General features: G+C 36.5%; 1 protein-coding gene and 1 long non-coding RNA gene across 4 annotated transcripts in view; both read right to left on the bottom strand.

Moving 5' to 3' along the window:
* LOC140754436 (synaptotagmin-10) overlaps positions 1–25620 on the bottom strand; it is a 127052-nt gene that overhangs the window by 17697 nt on the left and 83735 nt on the right. For all 3 annotated transcript variants that reach the window (XM_073089448.1, XM_073089446.1, XM_073089447.1), the window contains exons 5-7: positions 14193–14315; positions 9242–9396; positions 4349–4517 (exon numbers count right to left, since the gene is read on the bottom strand). In XM_073089448.1, coding sequence (XP_072945549.1) covers positions 4349–4517; positions 9242–9396; positions 14193–14315 — 447 coding nt within the window. The remainder of the gene's footprint in view (positions 1–4348; positions 4518–9241; positions 9397–14192; positions 14316–25620) is intronic.
* LOC140754411 (uncharacterized) lies at positions 6745–8443 on the bottom strand. The gene is made up of 3 exons (XR_012103657.1): positions 8289–8443; positions 7770–7978; positions 6745–7425 (listed from the first exon to the last, which is right to left on the bottom strand). It is a non-coding gene; the product is annotated as an uncharacterized LOC140754411 (long non-coding RNA).

The following is a 25620-nucleotide window of genomic DNA, read 5'->3' on the forward strand; positions in this document are numbered from 1 at the left end:
TGTAGGTTGAATATTGAAAATTGAAGTTTTGTTTTTATGTAGGTAGGTGTAGTAGACGAGCATGCAGTCCACCTGGTAAGTGACTACTGCCGCTCATGGACATCTATAATCAACCCTAGATAGGAGTAGATTCCTAACTGAGGTCGGCCACAGATGCGCCGCTGCCCCTGAGGACTAAGCTGGACCTCGGAAATATATAGCGGAGCGTTCACGATACCGGTAAGACACGCTAAAGATTCCGGGTTCGATCCCCGGCCAGACAGTTATCTGAATGACGAATTTGGATAATATCTATCTGGAGCTTTGTGAATTCGTCTTTGTCCGTGTTCAAGGCACCCACGACATAGGGAATCCTGTGAGGCTGTGAGTGTAAAAATCGTGAAAAAATGTGCCTTTAGACTTCATAGACATAAATGAATCATAATCAACCTTACAGCTACTGTCCCATTTTCAATATAAACAAAGAAAAACAAAGCTCAAAACCACAGTAATAGTTGGATATTCAAAACAAAGAATCTCATAGATAGTGTAAATAAACAGCGAATGAAACGTAAAACTACATTTCGAGGATCCAGAAAAATAAATAACTGGAGCAATATTTTCCAGACAATTATTATTTACCTTCGCTCGTCGCAGAGACAAAACAAACGAATGTGTAGACAAAGTAAAATTGGACAAACATTCGTGTAGGGTATAGTATCGCGTACATGTACTTAGACATCGATAAACAGTTTGGCGACTACCCCCATACATTGAGGGCAAAAGTACACATTTTCGTGTATACACGTGGTATACGCATAAGCAGTAGCCTAGTATATAGTTGAAATTTGGCCTTTCAATCGAGGAGTCTGAGGTCAAATCCTCGTTCACTTACAACTTTTCAAAAGTTATGTGCGTATTATATAATACGTATAAATACGCATAAATTACGTACCCCCCACTACATAAATGCACTAGGAAGGCGGCGACAAGAAACGAGTGGCGGCGTATTGTTAACCGCCGACCGCTCTCTTTTTTTTTTTTGTTTACGAGGGGGAAACCTTCAAAAGGTACCCGATGTCGTGGGAGCGACGTAGGGTTATGTGGGATTCTTACCGCACAAACCCCCCCCCCCCCGTGGCCGTCCTCGGCGTTGCGTAGAGGGCTCCGGGACCTCCAAAGGAACGCAACCGGAGGCCTCTCAGCGCGTTGCCCCGTCGGGGTCCGCCCAGGTGAACTTGGCGCTCGCCACACCGTCTGGTGCGTACGATGGTATGCGACCACACATACCGCCGTCCATCCCGGGGTTGCTGGCCAGGCAGTTCGAGCTCCCACTCTTGCCACCCGCAACCCCGGAAGCCCCCTTTTAGTCGCCTCTTACGACAGGCAGGGGATACCGTAGCCCTATTCTAACCACGACCGCTCTGACAAGAGCATAACCCTTGAGAAGCATAAATTACGCCTAAGCAGTGGATGATACTCGGCCTCTTAATCGAGGGCTCAGAGGTTAGAATCCTAGGAACGCACCTCAGATTTTATAAATTAACTAGCTGACCCGGCAAGCGTTGTGTTGCCATATAAATAAAAAAAATATTAAGGGAACAGCCCGTATCACTTAGGGGTATGAAAAATAGATAGTAGCCGATTCTCAGACCTACTGAATATGCATAGAAAATTTGGTGAGAATCGGTAAAGCCCTTTCGGAGTGCGGTAACTAACATTGTGACACGAGAATTTGATATACAAGATTATCTCTTGCCTTAACGCGAAAACAGCCTAAAGAAACCTGAGAGTTCTTAAAAAAGTTCTCTAAGATATGTGAAGTCTACCAATTCGCACTTGCCCAGAGTGGACCTAAAGTAGATAAGACTCGTGTCCAGCTGAGACAGTGTCAGGTTGAAGACGACGCAATAGGTACGATCCTTTTAAAAATCGAAAACCATTAAGAGAAAAGTTCGTTGAGAGACAAACTCAGTTCAGCAAGATCTTTAAAGAATGATTGATGAATGGATGAATAGACGGTATTTTGCGAATTAAACCACATGTACTGTGTATGAAAATACGTGAAAGCATATTCATTCGTCATCTCATTTACTATGTTTTGCGGTAATAGATAGACTTTATATCATGTACGGAATGTCTCAATAATAGTATATTCAAAATCGGGAGAACTCCTTGAGATAGGAACATTTCATTCGATCAGTAATAAGTTTCTTTCTCTCACTGAAAATTAAGTTGGGACGGATAAATAAGTATAATCTCACATCCCCCGAAGTGCAGAAATGATAAGTTTTACCGATAATTTAACCTCTAATAAACTAATGTATCTAATTTTAGGGTTCCGTACCCAAAGGGTAAAAACGGAACTCTATTAGTAACACTCCGCTGTCGATCCGTCTCTCCGTCTGTCACAGTGCTCTATTCCTTCAACTATAAGATATAGACTCTTCAAAGGTTTACAGAATATGTATAAGGGTAGCGCTATGACAACAAATACTGAAAATAAACAGTTTTTTTTATAATATAGGAGTAACAGACGAGCATGCAGTCCACCTGATGGTAAGTGGCTACTGCCGCCCATGGACATCTGTAAACAACCCCAGATATGATAAGATATTCCTACCTGAGGTCGGCCACAGATGCGCCGCTACCCCTGAGGACTAAGCTGGAACGCCTCGAAAAAGTATGTCTCCCTTACCACACCCAAAACGGAACACAGCAGCACCTAACACTGCTGTTATGAGACAGAAATAGGTGTGGCGGTGGTGCCCCCAGAGTCGAACCAATTGAAAATAAATGGGGGTCGCCATACGAAAACCCGCTACTTTTCGACGTTTTCACTTAATCTATTAAACCTTAATAGGTAGACAGTTCAAATTTGCACAATGCATTTATATCAATAGCTGCTATAATATTACATACTAAAAATAAAAAAAAGTAAATTTTGATGGTACGGAACCTTCCGTGTGCGAGTTCAACCCGCACTTGGCCAATGTTTTATTATTTTACGCACCCTTTGGATTCGCACACAGCATTAAATACTTTGCATTTAAGACGGAGATAGATCGGCTAATTGAGATGAAATCAATAAATTTAACTTTTCAAATAAATAGGTATACCTTACAAGTGGAATTGAGTTCTAAACTTGTCCTGCGAGACACGAAAACCCTATTAGTGCTATTAACGCTATAAATTAGCCATTAGCGGTCACTAATGCTTGTAGAAATCGCAGTTTGCGTTAATTGCTGAGCTTAAGTAAACTTTGTGGTTTTATAAAAGTCATTTTGATTGATTTATTTTTATTAAATTAAAGTAAATAATGTAACCTGATGTACGATTCGTTTATTTTATTACAATATACTTAAACTAAATTTAAAACAAATAGAAATAAAAATATTTACAGTAATTAAAGAATAAATAAAACTATAATAAATAAAATAAATGAGCTAGATCGCTGCCCCGCGGTAGTGAACCCAAGACACTAGCAACATTACCTCGTTGTATTGCCAAACTTATTTGTTGACCGAGGTAAGCTCCAGCTCTTGGGTCACCAGAGGTCTCAATCAAGCGCGAAGACAATTCTTTAGAAAACCTGATGTTATATTCACACAGCCATGTATTAACATCTTTGATTTATCTCTAATACGATTGCAGTCCTACCTTAGGTTAGCGAAAGACACATTATTACTTCTGAGCATAGATTAGTAAAGATTACTCACTCCTAACAAGAAAATGTCACCTTTTGACAATTGTCACTGTCAATTATTTTCGTGTTTGAAAAATATAAAAAAAAATGTAGTTTATAGATCATTTACGAATGAAACGATATGATCTTCACGCTTTTTCTTCAATTTCGTGTTTTAACTGCGCATGTCGGCATTATTCCGCGTGAATTATACCATGCCATTAAACGGCTGACAGAAGTCAGCTGTTTAAGTCATTTAATGGCTTCCTTCAATTACAAGGCGGTGAGATATTTATACTGATCTATGCTTCTGAGAGGTAAATTAGATAGTCTCGCGTAAAAGTCACCAATTTTACTACATTCTTCATATCAAAACACATCCGCGCACGTAACTGCAAATATAACGCTGAGAGAGGTACCGTGTAGTGTTTGTGAGTGCGTGCACGTGTCCGTGGGTGTGTGCACTATGCATACTGTGCATGCGTGCGTGGAAGTGTGCGTTCATACGTGTGTATGTGTGCATGCGTACGTGGATGTGTGCGTGCATACGTGTAGGTATATGTGTGTGTAACGTACCATACGTTCTACCACGTTTAAAAAGTGTGATGTTCTACTACGCGTGGAAAAAACTTGCGTTCGAACTCTATTTAGTGCTTCTTTGATGAACTAGCTTAAAGTTTTTACCTGTGGCGCAGCAAGGATGTTCATGGTGTACTCGATCTCCTGCTGCAGGTCAGCTGACTCCAGCAAGCCCTTCAACACCACGTGGCCGATGAGATCATGGCGGCTGAAGCGGTCAAAGTCGTAAACGGAGAATTGTAGGTAGCGTTGCCTCAGCTCCTCGTAAGGAACGCTAGGAGAATGAAAGAAATTATAAATTTAAATAAAATAATTTGGTTTATGAATGAAATATGATCTAACAAATGAGTATTTTATTTGATGTTGAGTCACAACTACCGAAGATGGACAATTAAAATCGACTCCAAATAACATAAGAGTTCTACGTCACAGCACGTCATAGTTTTTTTTTAATATTAGGCTAGCAGACGAGCCTGCAGTCCACCTGATGGCAAATGGCTACTGCTGCCCATTGTCTTCTGTAATCAACTATTATCAACCAGATAAGATTAAATGAGTACCTGAGGCGACAGATGCGCCAACACCCTTGAGGACTAAGCTGAAATGTCCCGGGAAAGTATTCCTTAACTTCTCTGACTCCCTTAGCTCAGAAAAGCCTAGGACAAGTTTATGAATTTAAAAATTGTCCCCCTATTATAACGTATCCCTGATCGCTAAAATAAAATAAGTAATAACTCTGCCTACCTTAGTTTTCTATTAAAATTCAATAGCTTCATTTCTGACTTTTAAATTGAATTGGAAAAGAACAACCTTTTTATCTTAACTTCTTTGCGATCTAATCTTTGAACCTTTGGCAAATGGATAGGTACTTTACGAGGTAATAAGTATTTTAAGTTGAAATCGAATTTATAATAGGTAGACCCTTAGGCTCTTACTCTTATTACTAATATGGATTCTCAAAGATATTCGATTCTAATTATATATATTGCTTTATTTGAAATCTCTTTTTATGAAACAAATATTTCACTAAATGTACTTATTACTTTCTTTATATCAATTTCAGTTGGTATTTACTTCAGTACAAATTCGTAAGTCGTAAATATGAACAAGGTCGTTACAATCTAAAACTATTTGGCCGATCATTGTGAAAATTGGCATATGTATGTGATTTTTCTGTAAGCCCGTTAACTACATTGAATCTATCGAATATTTACCTTTTTTTTTTGTTTACGAGGGGGAAACCTTCAAGAGGTACCCGACGACATGGGAGCGACGCCGTGTTATGTGGGATTTTTACAGCACTAAAACCCCCCCCGGTGGCCGTCCTTAACGCTTGTTGGAGAACCCCGGGATCTCCGAGGGAACACAACCGGAGTCCTCCAAACGCGATGCCCCTATCTGGCTCTGCCCTGGGGGAGCACTTTTGGCTCCTCCCACACCATCTGGTGTTTACGACGGTATTCGACCACAAATACCGTCGTCCTTCCCGGGATCGAATATTTACCTACCAATGATCGACATTTGACACTTTTTACTATTCAATCTAATACCTTTAAACGAGCAATTCTTGTATATATATATATATCAACGAACTCGGAAACGGCTCCAACGATTTTCTTGAAATTTTTTATCTAGGGGGTTTCGGGGGCGATAAATCAATCTAGCTAGGTTTTATTTTCAGGAAATGTCGTTTCAACCGTGTTTTCATGGAATAAAATCCTCCTACAATATCATTAGAGTACGAAGCTAAATTTCGCCATTATTTACGAAGTTAGAATAGCCCGGTGGAGAAATCGGATGCCTTAAAACGCAGGAAACCTGGGTTCAAATCTCGGTCAGATTGTTTTTTTCTTTTTTTTCTCTTTTTTTCGTGTTTCTTATTTTTGTGAGAAAAACTGTTCTTGGGAAACAAAAATGAAACATTTTTTTTTTTATTGACTTAGCTTAAAAAAGGTAGTCATTCAATTACATTACAACATTATTTGGCTCTTCCTGCCATCTATTGGCGAGTAATAAGTACTATTTTTTTCTATTATGAAGTAACTGTCATGTAGTTGTCATGCAACACTATCAAAGAGTATAGTAACCTAGGTAAGAAAAGAGAGGCATCTTACGTGATAAAATTGACACGCTTGCGCACAACCGCCGCCAAGTGAATTGGTGTGAATTGTTGCTAAAGGTACATACGTATAAATAGTACGTATCTATATGATTCATATAAAATGCATAGTACCTATAATATCTCATATTTCATAAAGATGATTTTTTTTATACTGTGTGGAGACAAAATTAAGAGTTATAAAGACGCTTATATTTATATACTATTTACTATATAAACAGTATTTTATAATAATAAATAAATACAAACGTCCATATAACTCAATTATGTCTCCACACATTATAATAAAATTAATCATGAAATAAGAGATATTATACGTATGATGCATTTGTACATATATTGAAGCGCCAGAATTGAAGGTGATATGAATAAAAAAAATAGATTAAATAAATATTTATTATATATTATGAAAACGCTCAGAAGGAATTCCAGAAATACAATATATTCTTCCATAATCAACATTTTTACAATTATACATCTTTATATGAACAAATTTATCACACTTCCATTATAAAAGAAGACGTTGCAAAAATCAATCGACAGTAATTCATAACTCAAAGCAAGAGTGATCATTCCAAAAACATAAAAATAGAAAAAGTATTTAATAAGTGTCACAAATTATTAATTATCAGCAATTAAGTCTGTCTGTAACAATATTAACAACTTAGTATATATGCAATACTAACAAACTATTTCAATATGCGAAATATTTAATTTTCACATTTTTATAATATTTTTATAAATATCTTCTATGCTTAATAAAATATTCTTGTGCATGTTGCTTAAGATGGTCATCATTTTCTGTATAAATATACAGAAACCAGATAATTTTACCAGATAAAATACGATTTATTTGTCTGCACCAGCACCATAAATAAAAATGTTATTTGATACATCAATAAATACTATCCTGAACTCATTTGTGTGGATATTACAATTAAACATTTTAGGTTTTCCATTTGTGATTTTTGTTTTCCTTTTGTCATTTTTCTTCTTAAATTTCTCTTTTCTTCCTGCATGGTTCTGTATTTTCCAATCATAAAAGCTGGCCCCTTTTTCTGATCTGCAAAATAAATGTGGCTTTATTAAATATTTATATAAGTAAAAGCAAAGATGTTAAAACTTATATTTAGATTTTTTGTAAGTTTTTGCTACAAAATGAATCAATATTAACCTGTAATTAACGCTTTGGATGTTGAAGATTGGGCATCATTGTCTGATTTCAGGTTAGCTTTGAAAATGTTAATTAATGTTTTACAATTTTTTTTTATATTTGGGCCTAACAATAAAGCAGATGTGGTACCAATCAAATAGTTTTACTTTCTATTTATATAGCTTCTTACTACCCATGCAGAATATAGACAGTCTGTTTACAATTTGTTATACATAAAAGAAATATAGACCTACCATTTAAATGAAGTGAAGCTACTGCCAAATTTTTTAAGCAATGATTGTTAGGAACTTTGTCTTCTGGTATTAAGTGGTAATCACACACTCCCTTATTTTAATAAATCTTCTCATATTCATGTTCTGGTATTTTGTTACCCAAAATGGAAAGCCAAGATGCAAACAACTCCACTTTTTACTAGGATGAGGATAGCGATCCAGATAAGCTCCTGAAAAAGTACAACACAAGTAAGAATTTAAAACTAACTTAGTAACTTATAATTCAGTTATAACTTCAATACTATATAAATTACGTAATGATTTCAATACTTGACGGAATATATTAAACTCTCAACACTTAGTTGACAGCAAATTGATAATGAATAACTGCCAAAAGTTGTATATTGGCACACTTAAAACAAGAAACTACAAAGGACTTCTTCCTCGTAAGATAATTACATAAAAATGAATCGATGTTGGTTTATGCCACATCGAAAGTTGCATTATGAATGATAAATAAAATATGTTTCTGTAACTTACCAAACTCCGCGCATCCGAAAACGCAATAAACTTTTCTTTTGGAGAACATTTTCAAGAGTTAAATCAACGATAAAACATAACTGGGATTTTGGAAAAAGTTGAACTCAACTGTCAACAGGAAAATTTTCCATTGTAGAACCACAGAATACCTATACTTAGAACGTTCCATTGCACACTTTCATCACAAATCAAAACATGGATATATTATTATAAATAAATATATTAATAAATTAAGAAATATTATTACATAATAATTATATTTTTATTAAATTTATATATTATTTTTATTAAATACATGTTTAGGGGAATTTTCAAATAATTGAGCCAATTTTAGGGGGTTTTGACTTAAGTTTAGGGATAAATATTTTTGAGAGTTGGTAACACTGGTTGATGCCCCCAATTCTACAGATGAAGTTTTCCGGAAACGAATCTGAAGTTTTTTTCTAAGTGTACCTCCCTGGTGACGACTATAAGCTTTTATGTATGCGTTTGGTGACTTTTTATTTCAAATAATCGGTATTTTTGTTTTATGATTACAACACCGAGCAAAGCTCGGTCATCCAGGTACTAATTAATTAATAGAGGTCATAACAAAAAAGGGCTTAAAAAGTTTTATGCAAACTATTTGACTTTGTCTGGTGTCGACTAATAACATCGAGAAAATTTATTAAATTATGTACTTAGAATATTTTATAAGCAATTACTCCTTTTTCGAATCATTTAATCTTTCAATATACAGACAGAGTTTAGGTGGAAATCTAGTCTTATCTAGGGTTGATTGTAGACGTCTATCGGTGACAGTAGCCACTTACCATCACGTGGACTACATGCTCATCTACTCCTTACCCTTAAAAACTTACCACATCAGTAAACAATACATCACTTTGGGAATATAGCAACAGTACCTTTATGTTTTTTGTACGAGCAATATGAAAGAGAGTGATTAATCTTACCTAAACAGGAAGGTCTCATTAAACACCGGGTTCAGGTTCTTGCGGTGGACTTTAGTCTGGAACTTCTTCTTGCGGTCGGGAAGCAGGAACACCTTGATGTAAGGGTCGCTGCTGCCAGAGACATCCTTGACGGGAAGATCACGAGCCTCGAATATCTGGGAAAGGATTATACTCGTATTGTTAGTATTTTAGTTTATTAAGGTAGTACCAGTATGGTTTGACCGGCATTGCTATAACTATTTCTTGTTTTTTTTTTATATAATATAGGAGTAGCAGACGAGCATGCAGTCTACCTGACGGTAAGTGGCTACTGCCGCCCATGGACATCAGTAATCAACCCCAGATAGGATTAGATATTCCTACCTGAAGTCGGCCACAAATGCACCGCTACCCCTGAGGACTAAGCTGGAACGCCTCGTAAAAGTCTGTCTCCCTTACCATATCCTTCAAACCGGAACACAGCAGCGCCTAACACTGCTGTTATTAGGTAGAAATAGGTGTGGCGGTGGTGCCGCCGGAGTCAAACCACAAAGGGTTCTACCACCTTCAAAAGTAGTGTGTTCTTGCGTTTTTGTAAATGGATGTGGATGATCCTGACTTATTATGAAGTGATCATCTTAGCTTTTAGGAGTACCACCGCCACATGTATGTATTTCTAGCGTTAATAAGTTATTCCGTTTCGGGGTATGTGGATGATGCCGTCTTATGTGTGAGACAAAGGGTCTTTAGGAGTGGCAAGGCAGCTGTGATCGGTTTCAAGTAGAACCCATGGAATTGATCACAAATATTTATGGACAGTTACCACTGAACAATAGCGCTTAGCTATTAATTCTGATTTACTGTGCTATGTCAATCAAATTAAATTTTATCTATTTTATATTATAGAGTTTACATCCTAGATTATTACTAAAATTCCCGTTCATTAATATATGTATTACAGAATTCTACATCATACTAGTAACCCTATATCTAACTAAGCAGAGGAACAATGGCCTTCTATAAAGAAGATTTTGGCCTACCCTTTTAAGATGAAACTTCCAAAGGGTTCAATATATTCACAGGTGATGTTGATGAGATAGGGCAAGTATATAAAGACCTTACCATTCAAAAAGAAAATAACTAATCCTATTAGCAATTCAGTTGAAGCCCTAAGGGATGACCCCAGGTGATGTTATCGTAATTGTCATCACATTTCGCGTTTAGGTCAATTACTTTCCGATATGGAATAAAGTAATCCCTTTGAAATTTTAGGGTTGCCACTTTCAGAATAGTGTTTTTTTTTCAGGAACATAATTATATATAATATATCTATCTATTTACAAACTTAAAATCTATATACAATATACACAAAAAATATAATTTAAACAAAAAAAGGAATATTAAAACTTAATAGTATTAAAACTTAATATTAATAGTGTTTATTTTTCTAGACATTGAAGTACCAAACTTTTGAAATATACAGACTAATATATAAAAATGTAATTCTTATGTGTGTCTGTTTTTTTTGCTTATTTTTATGTATTCTGTTTTTAATTATTCAAAACAAATTTCAAATTCACATCACATAATTCAAAATCACAGGTATTCAAATAGGCTAAATTTTAAATAAAATTGTAATAAAAGTAAAAGACTGGCTTCTAGATAATATTTTTATGGCCTTAATGATTATATTGATGCGACAACAAAATAATAAAATTCATTGTATAATTTATTGATATTTACAATGTAATTGAACTCGGAATTATCAATAATGTATAATTTTAATTTAATTACATTTTTTAAATTACCTATGTAATTTCGACGATTCCTGTAAGATATATATTTGACTTTGACATGTCAAGTAAATCATTAAACAAGATAGATAAACCTTTCCCGCCCAATATGGTAGAACATAAGGTACTCATTATATATTTAAGATCTATAAATCGTATGTAAAATACTATATCCTTGCAAATAAATGATTTGATTCGATGTAAATGTACTTACTATTACTTATTTGAATTTTCCAAAAGTGACAACCCTACCTAAATGAACAACACGTTCCACGTTGACGAAACTCATAACGTTACACCGTGACCCGCCCGCCCAACAACACCGTAGTTAAACGCTAAACTGGGGCATATACAGATCTTTCACCCCTACACTTAGGTAACTAGTTAACTTCGTTACCAAAGCAAGGGCGCATGGATAAACATCTGTATTTAAATTGTTTCAGCAAATTAATATGCAGCAGTACAATTAGCCTATTTTCTAGGGTATATACTATAGAAAGTAGTAGCCTAGTGGTCTGAATTTCGGTGTTTACTCTACCGTTACCGAAGGTCGAAAGTTTAGGTAGCACCGTTTGTTTTTCTAAATCCGAAAGAAAGTTTAAATTTCTAGTCAAACTTTGGAAATATACAGACTAATGTATAAAATGTAATTATTGTACGTGTTTTTTTGTTTATTTTTATGTTACTTAATTAAGTAATGAAAACAAATTCTAAAGTACCACACAGGTACTCATATTCGCTAAATTTTAAATAAAAATTCAATGTAATATAAAGTAGATAATTGACAAAAATCTCAAAAAATTCTAAAATTGACAACCCTACCTTAATGAACAACACGTTCCACGTAAGACATTGACGAAACTCATAACGTTACACCGAGACCCGCCCGCCCAACAACACCGTAGTTAAACGCTAAACTGGGGCATATACAGATCTTTCACCCCTACACATAGGTAACTAGTTAACTTCGTTACCAAAGCAGGGGCGCATGGATAAACATCTGTATTTAAATTGTTTCAGAAAATTAATCTGCAGAAGTACAATCAACCTATTTTCTAGGGTATATACTACAGACAAAGATTTAGTGGTTTAAAATTCGCTCTTTATGCTACCATAACCAAGGTTCAAAACCCAAGCTCGCACATTGTTTATCGAAATTATGTCCGTATTAAAATAATCATCACTTTCTTTAACGATAAAAAAGTGTAGAGTTAAACAGGTTAGTTCACAATTTGATAAAGCAGAAAAAAATAGCTTTTATTCGTGTATGTACCATGATTTACAAGATTACAAGCTAAATCAAATAAACTTATCAGGAAGATAGATACTCGTATTACGGTATGTATTTGCATTACTACGTTGCGCTCAGCAACCCGATGTCAGTACCACGCATTTACACCAATATATAAGCTTAACGCTATAAGCCATAATAGACGTATCGGTGGTACCACTTATATGGTTTGCCGTCTATTTAAGTCAAAGGTTTATTTGATTGTCGTTTAACTCAGCTCACGTAGCAACGCCTTATCGAGCGTTTGACAAAAGGCTACTTACCTTTGAAGGAAAAGACGTGATAGAAATCTGAAGAAAATACCCTATTTCTCGAACATGTGTTGAAAATAAAAATAATTGGGGTTTCGTTACGTATTAAATAGTGATATTTTAGCAAATTATTTATCGTTTTTATCGTCGACCAATTACTGTTGAAAATAATCCCACTGCTAGGAATCATTCCAAAAATGAAAAAATTAGGCCCCAGTGCTTAATTGGCAATTTGCAAATTATTAGCTCTCATAATACTGGTGCACCTTTCTAAATATGGAAACATAATGTTCTCAAACTAGTTACGAAATTTACTAATTATTTCTCTCTGTCTATCATAACATTGATCCCAAGTAATATCTAGATTCCTGTGTCTTAATTAAGACATACGTATTTCAGAAATTAATTATGCTGTATATGTGTAGCAAATAAACATACCAAGGAGAAACATGCTATAACTACAAATTTCATTAATATTTAAATATACAATCCACACTTAGTTAAGTCAGTATTTAATATGCACATAACATCGAATATGAGACGTATGCCTGAGATTCGAACCCTGAACTTATATCCATTAATCCACCTATAAAATTCCAGAGCTCGACTCTCCTAATCTGTGCCACTCCGATTCAGAATCCTGCAGTTTCCTACCGTCCCCTTCAGGTCATCAGTCCACCTGGTCGAGGGACGTCCTTTTTCCCAGGGCAATTACCTCAACGTGTACATTGGTCACCAGTGTTTTGAATTGCCATGAGACAGTGACGTAGCTTTTGGTCTTCAACTTGCTAGGCTGCGTTTATAAATTTAGTCCTCAAGTAGAAGGACACATAACCCTCGAATTCCCGAAGCAGCAGCGACCGTCTGTGGGCCGAGCGTGAAGGGGCGTAAGACCATTCAGATGGGCATGTGGCCCATTGGCCGCGCTCATACATACAACGGACCAACATGACCTTAAACCTGCCCAAGGGCGGAAGCTTGAAATCGCGCTCCAACACGTTCCTAACATAGCGGCCCTTCACGATTGCTCCGAGGGACAGCCACGAGTTTTCACACAACCACATCATATCGTATTACCATATGAAAAGCCCCTAATTTCACAGACGTGTCCCAAATATCAATGTCTGTCATAACGATATGTTGATTTAATGTAATGTAAACAGCTTGGAACAAAAATTAATTGAAATTCATACGAGACACGTGCTCGGAATGTTTAACAGATGGCACCTGCGGTAATTAGCTACGATTATGTACCGTTATTTGTCACAAAAGTTCTAAATTACAACATAAATTTTGAATTTCATGTTATGAAAAATGAGAATTAAAAAGCGATGTGTTGCCAGTTGAATAGCTGTTCGTTACATAAAACATACCACTACAACATCAGTAATTAGAATCTAGTCATATTATTATTATCCTACTGCTGGGCACGAGTATGTTCTAAAAATGAACAGTGAAATATTTATATCAATATGTCTTTATAAAATCAATAATGAATTAAAAAAATATGTAGTTCCTAAGACTTTGAAAAAAATGTGATTGTCTTAAAAATGCATTTTTTCTTTAGATTGTCATCTCATAACTCACATGACATTATCAGATAACATCATAAAACAGAAAATATTTTTATGTCTTACCTTGACAACAAGAGCCTCAACTTCCTGGTCGTACTTCAGAGCGAAGTGTAGTTTCCCGCAGAACTCTAGCTCAGCACTGTCCGTGGATGACTGGCGTACCAGCTCATTCTTGTAGAGTTCGGGCTGGGAACAACACATTGGTTTAATAATAACTCTTTGAAGTTCGTCTGCCATTTTTTTATAATATTAGAGTAGCAGACAAGCATGCACTACACCTGATGGTAGGTATGTGGCTACTGCCGCCCATGGACGTCCGTAATCAACCCACGATAAGATTAGATTCCCTGAGGTCAGCCACAGATTCACCGCTCCCCCAGAGGAATTAGCTGGAATGTCTCGAATAAGTATGTCTCTCTAGCCACCTTCAAACCATGATACAGCAGCGCATAACACTGCTGGAAAAGGCAAAAATAGGTGTGGCGGTGGTGAGGCTGGAATCGAACCACAGAGGGTTATACCACCTTTAAAAGTTTTATAAAAAAGTAAAATATAGCATTACTGCTGCTATTAAAAATTATTGCATATAATAAAATCAAAAAAACTCATAAATACTGCACAGACTCATAACTTAAGATTATTTGCTCAAATCCCATGTCTTGTTATCGGACAAACATAATCAAGGCGTTGACTTGTCTCAGGATCTTAACTCAGGCTTAAACCTCCATTTCACGTAATCCCACCCTTTGTTATAAGGGATTACACCCCTTACGTCACCATCTCAGACAAGTGATGACTGCTAAGGGTTCGCCTTTTTCAATGTGTGCGATTTTTTGATATTTTCAAACTTAAAGGGTTTTGGTAGAAAGCTGAGTTTCTCAAAGTTTGTGTACCTTTTGAGATATGCTAATTAATAGAAAGATGATAGAAAAAATATACGCGACGAATAGATAACCTCTCTTACTTTGGGAAGTCGATAAAAAATTAACATTATTGCGCCTGCTCAAAAAACTAATTCACATGGGTCCATATCAACCGAAAATATTGACGGATATTTTCCCCGAAAAAATTAAGATCAAGTAAAAAGATCCGATAAGAAACTCACCGACTCTCTTTTTCATTATATATTGTCTTTTTACACGTTACTACCTAACCTGTTTTAAAATGTTAAGGGTGAACAACCCTTATCACTTAGGGGTATGAAAAATAGATAGTAGCCGATTCTCACACCAACAGAATACGCATATAAAATTTGGTGAAAATCGGTTAAGCCGTTTAGAAGAGTACGGTAAGTAACACTGTGACACGAGAATTTTATATATAAGATTATTTCACATATAATAGTGAAAAAGCTAGCTCTAGTATTTTAATTCATTTGTCAAAAATATATGTAACTCGAAATAATAGATACGGCTTATTCTAAGTCACAAACAACTTTATCTTCCATGAGACGCAAAACTTTCTAGTAGGACTTTTGGTTAATAATACAATTAAATTTGATGATACTTATTATGGAACATGGTTCAACTAAATAGTTTTTAGCCCATTTGTAGTAAACGTATTTTTATAATGGTAACACATTTGATAAAATAACAGATAAAATAAGTTTTTTTTGTAATTTAGCCAAAACCAAATATTTTGTTTTAAAATATGTTGTTTGTAAATATTTATAGTTACATTTTATCTCAAAAACTAAATTAATTTTCACGAAGCTTAACAAATTTAATCCTCAAAGGCCCAAGTGAAGTTTATACTTCACTTCATTTCATCTTTCACCTTCAAAAAGTCTAAACAAAAAATTAATTATTTATGAATCCTTCATATTGCTCTTGATATTATTATTACTTTAAGTAAACCTAAACTTCCATGTTTCCGTAACAATGTTATGATAGAATAACTAAACTTAACGTAAACAATAATAAGTAAACAGACTAAGCATCTACTTTATAAGATCGTTTTGTAAGTAATAAAATAACCTTATCAGTGGTCGACAACCTTTTTGGCAACACGGACCACATAGTAACTAAATGAGCGCCATATTCACAAGTAAATATTTTATGCTAAAAAAACGATCGTAAAGAAATAAACACAAATATTTATCGGCAACAAATAAGTAGTAAAGCAAGTAATAAATTACGAGTAGTTTCTAGTAGGGTCCGCGGGCCGCAAGATTATTAGGAAGACCCGTGGGCCGCAACGAAACGGTTACTTGTCACCCTCTCCTTGCATCCCGCGGGTTGAGGGTTGCCGACCGCTGGTCAGGGATTCTCAACGCATCCTCAACGATTCTCTGTCGAATTTTCAACATAATAATAAACGTATCAACCTTCCTTAAGTTCACGTCCCATTTTCAAACACAAATTTACTTCCTCAAGATAGAGTCAGCAACAAATTTAAATTAAAAGATAAAAAACATGAAACGTTTTTTGCACTCACAGCCCCACATTAGGATTCCCTGTATCAAGGGTGCTATGGACACACAGAGACCAATACACACAGACCCAGACCCAGAAACAGAAACCTAAATTCATCATTTAGATTTCTATTTGGCTGGGGCTCGAACCCGGGACCCTTTCCGCGTCAGACCGGTATGACAACCGCTCTGCCACGCGAGTCGTCAATTCCAGTTAATTTGGATTTTACAACAGCACTAAACTTGTAAACAAAGAACTGCTAGTCCTCTCTGAAGTTGTTGCGAGCAGGTGTAGTCATACAATTTGCTATGGCGACGCGATTCATTTCTATATTCGCGGACTAGCAGGTTCATGCGGACTATACCAATCAATTTGTTCTTTTAATTTTTCCTAAACGACCAATAGAATTCATATTTGGCGTGAAATTTTAACGAGCAAAAACACCGAAGCGTTTGCTTGAATTAGAATTGATTTCTTAATGGTATTTACTCTGCTCTCCAATTCGTATAAAATTGATCTGAATTTTGATGACGTTGAATACGTTAAACGGATTACATTTTTATATCTGAAAATATAATAGTGTTTAAATGTTGTGACTAAATCAATAAACCATACTTTCTCACTGCTCTTATATACATATTTTTGATGTGAAACATCTATAGCCGCACGGTAAAACCGATTTCTGGCGTGGCGACGCATGCCGTGGCGACGCGTCGACACGTTATACGATGGTAAATATATATACAGTCTATATGCAGTAGTGTGTACGGTGTGGCGACGCGTCGCCATGCGCAATCGACTGTGCGATAATTAAGTAGTCACGATTTGAAATAAATTCGTAATTTTTTGTATTTAATGAAAATAAATGTTTATTCAATAAATAGTCATCGTTATCTGGAAAAAAATCGTAATATTTTATTTTATCATTATGACATATTTAGTTCCTATCACAATATGTTCTTTTCTGCATATTACTTTTACAAAATAATGTCGATGTTTCACATCTGCCAGGCGTCCCGTGACGGCTCACATTTTTTTTATATAATATAGTAGCAGCAGACGAGCAGTCCACCTGATGGTAAGTGGCTACTGCCGCCCATGGACATCTGTAATCAACCCCAGATAGGTTTAGATATTCCTGCCTGAGGTCGGCCACAGATGCGCCGCTACCCCTAAAGACTAAGATGAGACGCCTCGGAAAAGTATGTCTCCCTTACCACACCCTTTAAACCAGAACACAGCAGCGCCTAACACTGCTGTTATGAGGTAGAAATAGGTGTGGCGGTGGTGCCGCCGGAGTCGAACCACAAAGGGTTCTACCACCTTTAAATAAGGTAAATTGTGGTAATTAAATGTAGAATGATATTTTTTTATTGATAACATTATACAATATGCCTCGAAAGTTATGAAAGTACTAAACACTAATTAGTGGCATAAGCTACTTATGGACAAAGCTTTATTATAAAGTATTAATATCAATTAAAACGGACTTTGTTTGATAATCTACTCTTAAAAATAGATAGGTATATAATAAGGTTAATTATGGCTCTTGAAAATAGAACCACTTTCACTTTAAGTACGGACTAAATGCTAATCCAATTAAGGGAAATTTTAAGACGATTATGATTCTAGACAGTTAATGACCAATGTCGAACAACTAGCTTAGACAAACGTATCAATAGGTACTCTTACGACAGGCAGGGGATACCGTAGCCCTATTCTGGTCTCGGAACTACAGGGACAATTAAGTAGATATCTGTCCTATGTGTAGGTGTTACTGTATTAAGCTTTGTGTGTGTTCGCGACACAGGAAAAAACCCAATATAAACTTCAATAGAAGGTAGGCATGTAAATCGATGCCAATAGATTAAAACGTCCACAAAAATGAACATCAACGCAGCTCAAATAAAAACAAACAAGCTTCTACCTTTTTGTAAAAAATCATAAAAGGTTTTTGCGTTTCATACGTGTTCTGTAGAGTACTAATAGGGATAGACTAGCAAATAAATTTTCACAAAGTGAGCCAACTTAGTCTTCAATTTTTTAAAATTCAAGAGACAATAAAATAAATGCTCTATTGTGATAATTCTTCTATAATGTACAAATAGCATGCAGTCCACCTGATGATGAGATACTGCCGCCCATAGGCTTCAATCAATCCTAGATAAGACAAGAGTTCTAACTTATGTCCACTTTACTGTTGGATAGGGTGTGCCCTTCACAGATTTTGATATTGATAATAATAATTAGCGCTAATGTGTTTAAATTGAAGGCAACTTCATTGAAATTGAAGGCAGTGATAGCCTAGTGGTTAAGAAACTCGGCCTCTCGATCGAGGGGTCCGAGGTTCAAATCCCAGGCACCTCTGATTTTTCAAAGTTATGTGCGTATTAGAAATTAATTATCACTTGCTAAACAGTGAACATCGTGAAGGAACCTGCATACCTGAGAGATTTATAAAAAAAATAATCTCAAAGGCATAATAAGTCTACCAATACGCGCTTGGTCAGCGCGGTGGACTATGGACTAATCCTTCTCATTATGAGTGCAGACCCGTGCTCAGCAGTGGGACAGTAATGGGTTGATGATGATTGTGTTTAAATTTCTCACACGTGGTTCGGCATGAGGCGGGTTAACTTAGTCTACAGCTCTAGCAAAGCTTTTCACTTAGATCTAATCTTCCTAGAGATTCCCTACGCCTGCGTTCAAAAACGACCAATGCACATAGACGCCATCTCAATTTCTTAATACCATACACATTGCCAATTCATTAGCACTCTATTGCATTCACACTCTGTGATTGCATATTGCATAACGCCGTAGGGGAAATTCCTTGTTTTTCCTAAACTATGTTGGATTTAACTTTTACTTTTATTTCTGTTACAAAGTAATTTCGTTTAAACGGTCGTAACTTTAATGAACGTACATGATTAGTAACAAATGGTATTTTGTAGTGAAAATGTATGCGAGTACATTCATTTAAAAAGTTATTCTACGAGCATTATAAACTTTGTAAATATTGTTAACTGCGGATGGCTACCTTACATACATGTCAGTCAGGAGTGACAACGTACCTGGTATAACCAGTTGTGTATAGAGTTGGTCACTGATGTCCCTGTAGTTCCGGGAGCAGAATAGGGTTACAGTATCTCCTGCTTGTCGTAAGAGGCGACTAAAAGGGGCTTTCGGGGTTGCGGGCGGTGGGAGTGGGAGCTCGAACCGCCCGGCCAACGACCCGGGGAAGGACGGCGGTATGTGTGGTTGCATACCGTCGTGTACATCGGACGGTGTGGTGATTCAATCTCACTTGGGCGGAGCCCGACAGGGCAGCGCGCTGAGAGGACTCCGGTTGCGTTCCTTTGGAGATCCCGGAGTTCTCTACACAGCACTGAGGACGGCAACCGGGGTGGTTTTAGTGTGGTAAAAATCCCACATAACCCCGTGTCGCTCCCACGGGTACCTTTTGTAGGTCTCCCCCTCGAGAAGAAAAAAAATCGTCACTGATGTCCACGGGTAACAATTACCATTTACCACTAGTGAATATGCAGTCCAGCTGTTAGAAAATGGTCACATGGCCCACGAACATTTTCAAGTAACCTTGGATAAGGTTGTAGTACTGAGGTTGACCACAGATGCATTTAATCCTAAGAAATAACTTAAAACGCCTGGTATAAAATTCTGTCCCCTACCACATCCTTCAAACTAGAACACAGCGGTACTTAACACTATATTTATTCGGACCTATAGAAATAAGTACGGCGATGGTACCTTCGAATTCTAGCTACAAATGGTTCTACTATCTTTAATTTAATACATCTATTTGTAATATTAGCTTCTTTTACAATTATATTAATAATGAAAATAATTCAAAAAAGTATATTATCGTAAATTATCTGAACAAAATAAGATGCAAAATAATCCTTATTTTATCAAAGAATATTATATCACCAGGTATTTGAGATAAGCGTGTTCCCTAGGGCTACTTAGAACCTTGAGCTACCCTTTACAACCCTTTACGATAAATTACTCGTTTCGTAACACCCTTCTAATATTATAAAAGCGAATTTTAAATTCCAGTGAAATTTAAATAAAACTGAATATAAATAAAAAAAATACTTATAAAAAGTAAAGATGTTACGAGTATTTTTTAAATAGCACACGAGCATGTAGTCCACCTTTTGGTAAGTGGCTACTGCCAACCTATTAATAACCCCCATTTATAATCAACTCCAGATAGGATTAAATATTCCTACCAAAGGTCGGCCGCAGATGCGCTGCTACCCCTGAGGGCTCAGCTGGATCGCCTGTAAGTATGACTCCCTAATAGTCTATCATGTGGTTCTTCTTCGACGGCACCACTGTACACTTATTTCTACATTACAACAGCAGTGTTAAAAGCTCCTGTGTGCTTCTTTGTAGATTACAATATAGGAGCCCGTTGTGGTTCGACTATACAAGTCTACTGCCATACCTATTTCTGCCTAACAACAGCTGTGTTAAATGCTGCTTTGCCCCGCTTTGAAAGCTATGGTAAAGAAGACATACTTATTTAAGGCGATCTAACCTTTTTTTTATCGAGGGGGAAACCTTCAAAAGATACCCGATGACGTGGGAGCGACGTCGAGTTATGTGGGATTTTTACCGCACTAAAACCCCCCCGGTGGCCGTCCTCATCGCTTGTTGGAGAACTCCGGGATCTCCGACGGAACACAACCTGAGTCCTCCAAGCGCGATGCCCAATCGGGCTCTGCCCTGGGAGAGCAGTTTTCGCTCCTCCCAAACCATCTGGTGTTCACGACAGTATGCGACCACACATACCGCCGTCCTTCCCGGGGTCGTTTGCTGGACATCATTTACAGGTCCCATCATTACCCATTTTGACATGAATTATATTCGTTCCAATAAATTAGCGCCACACCGAGACAAAAACAAAGCAAAATATGTTCCACACAATTTATGCTGAACTAACAGAAGCTGAAACGTTTAACTATGATAACTGGTGCACGTCAATACCTGTTCAATGACGCCCGGAATTAACGCCGGAACAGCCGACATGTCATGTCATGTTCGTGTAAATGGAATATGGAATTCACGTCATTTCAATAACTGAAACTCAGTGCTGAGCTTTTTTATTCTTTGCGTATTTCTATCCAATGTTTTCCCTACCAAAGGTCGACATTTGACAATTTCTACCTAAAACATTTGTCAAATTTTGATGAGTAAAATCTGTATAAGATTGATTTTATTAATACCGGTGTAAATTGCGCAATCATACAAATTCGTATTAATGCATCTTGGTAAGCTATTCTGCAGGATTCTGGTTGTGTGGCAATACCCAGACCCAAGGCCTATCAGTGGGACATCTTCGGGTCCCATCATTACCTATTGTCAATTCAATTTCATTAGTTCCACGAATTGAACACCATACAATATACTCGTATAGTAAATAGACTAATATAGAGACTTTCCATCAAGTGACTGTGAACCTTTTAAAATATCAAAGCCAAATATATTCCGCATAATGTACACTGACATAACAGAAGCTGAAACGTTTATCTATGATAACTGGTGCACGTCAATAGCTGTTCAATGACGCCCGGAATTAACGCCGGAACAGCCGACATGTCATGTCATGTTCGTGTGAATGGAATATGAAATCCACGTCATTTCAATAACTGCAATTCAGAGCTGCGCTTTTTTATTCTTTGCGTATTTCTATCCAATGTTTTGCCTACCAAAGGTTGACATTTGACAATTTCTACCTACAAACATTTGTCAAATTTGGGTAGGTAAATTAGATACATTGATTTTATTAATACCGATGTAAATCTCGCAATCATACAAACTCGTATTAATGCATCATGGTAAGCTATTCTGCAGGATTTAGTTGTGTGGCAATACCCAGACCCAAGGCCCATCAGTGGAACATCTACGGGTCCCATCATTACCCATTGTCACTTTAATTCCATTAGTTTCACGAATTTAACACCATACCAGAATCATGGCTTTATAAAAATGAAACAGAATATATTCCATACAATTTATGCTGACATAACAGGAGCTAAAACGTTCAACTATGGTAACTGGAACACGTCGATAGCTGTTCAATGACGCCCGGAATTAACGCCGGAACAACCGACATGTCGTGTCATGTTCGTGTGAATGGAATATGAAATTGTGAAATGTCAGCATTGTCGTTTCAATAACTGCAGCTCAGAGCTGTGCTTTTTACGACACATAACATGATATGAACATGTTTTAAAATGGTCAGGATTTTGAATGGAAAATAAACGATGGTTTTATCGATGACATGACGATTTAACTGAAAAATACATATATTTCTAGCAGGTTACATTTGTGTTGTTTTACTATAAAAAGCTCGTAAATCTTGTCTATAGATAGTTAGATTTTTTTACAACGATATGCCCACTTAGTCGTGTCATCTCAGTCATGTCATGATAGAAAAGTCTTCAGGATTCTTGTTGTGTAAAAAGATCCAGAGCCAAAGCCCAATAGTGGGACATAAAATAGGTGGCAAGAAATTTCTAGCTTCTATTTTTTTATTATATTATAAAAGAGTAGCAGACGAGCATGCAGTCCACCTGATGGTAAGTGGCTACTGCCCCCAATGGACATCTGTAATCAACCCCAGATAGGATTAGATATTTCTACCTAAGGTCGGCCACAGATGCGCCGCTACCCCTGAGGACTAAGCTGGAACGCCTCGGAAAAGTGTGTCTGCCTTACCAAACCCTTCAAAAGGGAACACAGCAGCGCCTAACACTGCTGTTATTAGGTAGAAATAGGTGTGGCGGTGGTGCCGCCGGAGTCTAACCACAAGGGGTTCTACCCCCTTCAAATTATTTATACCAGCGTATTACAAATGACATGTAACACGTCTTAACTTGTTCATCACGTTAATACTATAAAACCAATTTTAACGAATTCTCCTGTTTCTATGAAGTAATAATTTAAGAGCTGGTATTAAAAAATTCCGTTACATTACCTTTTGATAATGTTTCTGAGGAGGTATTAGGCCTGGAGAACCCGACAAGGGGCTAATTCTGTGCCTCTTAATTAAAATACTCTTCGCTTTTGATATTCAAGTAGTTTTTGAAGCTCATTATGTAAAGTGTCGGATTTTATAAGGATTTGATCATTTTATTATTTAGTAAGTGCGATAGTTTTATTTGGATGTCTGGCTACTATTAACAATAGATATTATACAGCTTTATAATTTTGACTTAACTGATGTTCCATAGTATTGCGTAAACTAATCGATTATCAAATGAAATGGGATAGTAATCCCACTGCTGGGGTTTCTCCCAAGAAAGATTTAGGCAAACGCCCACCATGCTGGCCAAATGTAGATTGAAAGGAATCCTAGTTGATAAGGCGACTTTCAGATAAGTAAGTTTCCTTATGATATTTATCCACTCCGTTTAATCATAGTCACTACAAATAAGTACTACACGGCGATATTTGTAAAATCAGAAACCTAGTAATCAAACTCAATATGCAGAAAAAACATAAAGTTAAACTAATTTTAATAATTTGAAATTGTTACGAAATATTTGAAAGAAACATACAAAGAAAAAAATTAATATAATGACGGTAATATATCAAACATATTATGTCAAACTATGTTACTTATATATAAGCAATGTACGAGTAATTAGAGAATAAACTAACTCAAACATTTAACGTCTTAACTCATCATCTAAACAAAAACCAATTATAATTCAAACATACATTGTTATATATGTGGGGTCGTAGAAATGAGAGGTTGATGGTGATAATTAATACTTATTTTATTTCTCAGAGCTCATGTCAAATCCAACGTACATCGTTTTAAACTCTCTAACTGACTTCTTCTTCTTCAGTGTTGCTACTTTTACCAAATTAAACACTTCGTCAGAGTTGCTATGTAATAATAAAAATAAAAAGGACAACTAAATCATATACTAAATAGATATTATACCACATATATATGTTTGGATAATAATACTTACCAGTGAAAATAATGTTGCCGTTATAAATTTCAATACACGACCTACTTCGCATATTACGGACGCCTAGAATGTAAAACATGACTGTAAAAGAGCAATTTTCCGTCTAAAAATATTAACAGCGACGGAACATTTTTAATTTATAGGGTTCCGTACCCAAAGGGTAAAAACGGCGCTCCATTACTAAGCCACCGCTGTCTATCCGTCTATCACGTGGTTCTAAAACCGTAATAAATAGACCTATTTCTATCTAATAACAGCGGTGTTAGGCGCTGCTATGTTCCGTTTTGAAGGGTGTGGTAAGAGAGACAGACTTTTCCGAGCCGTTCCAGCTTAGTCCTCAGGGGTAGCGGCGCAGCTGTGGCCGACCTCAGGTAGGAATATCTAATCCTATCTGGGGTTGATTACAGATGTCCATGGGCGGCAGTAGCCACTTACCATCAGGTGGATTGCATGCTCGTCTGCTACTCCTATATTATAAAAAACATAATAATAAATAGACACTTAACATTTTTACAGTTTATTTATTTCTTTGACCGCTATAACAACACATACCAAAAATAAACGGAAATTTAATTCGAAGATGGCTCTCCTTACAAAAACAACAATTTTTTACGGGTTTTCTATTGTACCCTCTATATCTACAATCATAATACTTATATCATATACTTATAAGCGTATTAAGAAATTAATTATCACTTGCTAAACGGTGCAGGAAAACATCGTGAGGAAACCTGCATACCTGAGAGATTTATAGAAAAAAAAATCTCAAAGGTATGTAAAGTCTACCAATACGCACTTGGCCAGCGCGGTAGATTATGGCCTAATCCTTCTCATTCTGAGAGGAGACCCGTGCCCAGCAGTGGGACGGTAATGGGTTGTTGAAGAATACGTGAAGGACTATAGCTGCTGTCATTACAAATACCTAAATGAATAAGAAAATATTGTGGTGCGGAACTCTCGATATATGAGTTCGAGTTAGGCTTAGCCATTTTTTTTTAATTTGTATTCAAAAAATGTGCTACGGAACCTTGAGTGTGCGAGTTCGACTCGCGCTTTGCCATTTTT

Source organism: Epargyreus clarus, unplaced genomic scaffold (assembly GCF_041222505.1).
Source record: "Epargyreus clarus isolate Ecla_fem2 unplaced genomic scaffold, WU_Ecla_fem_2.2 ptg000029l, whole genome shotgun sequence".
Taxonomy (NCBI): Eukaryota; Metazoa; Arthropoda; class Insecta; order Lepidoptera; family Hesperiidae; genus Epargyreus; species Epargyreus clarus.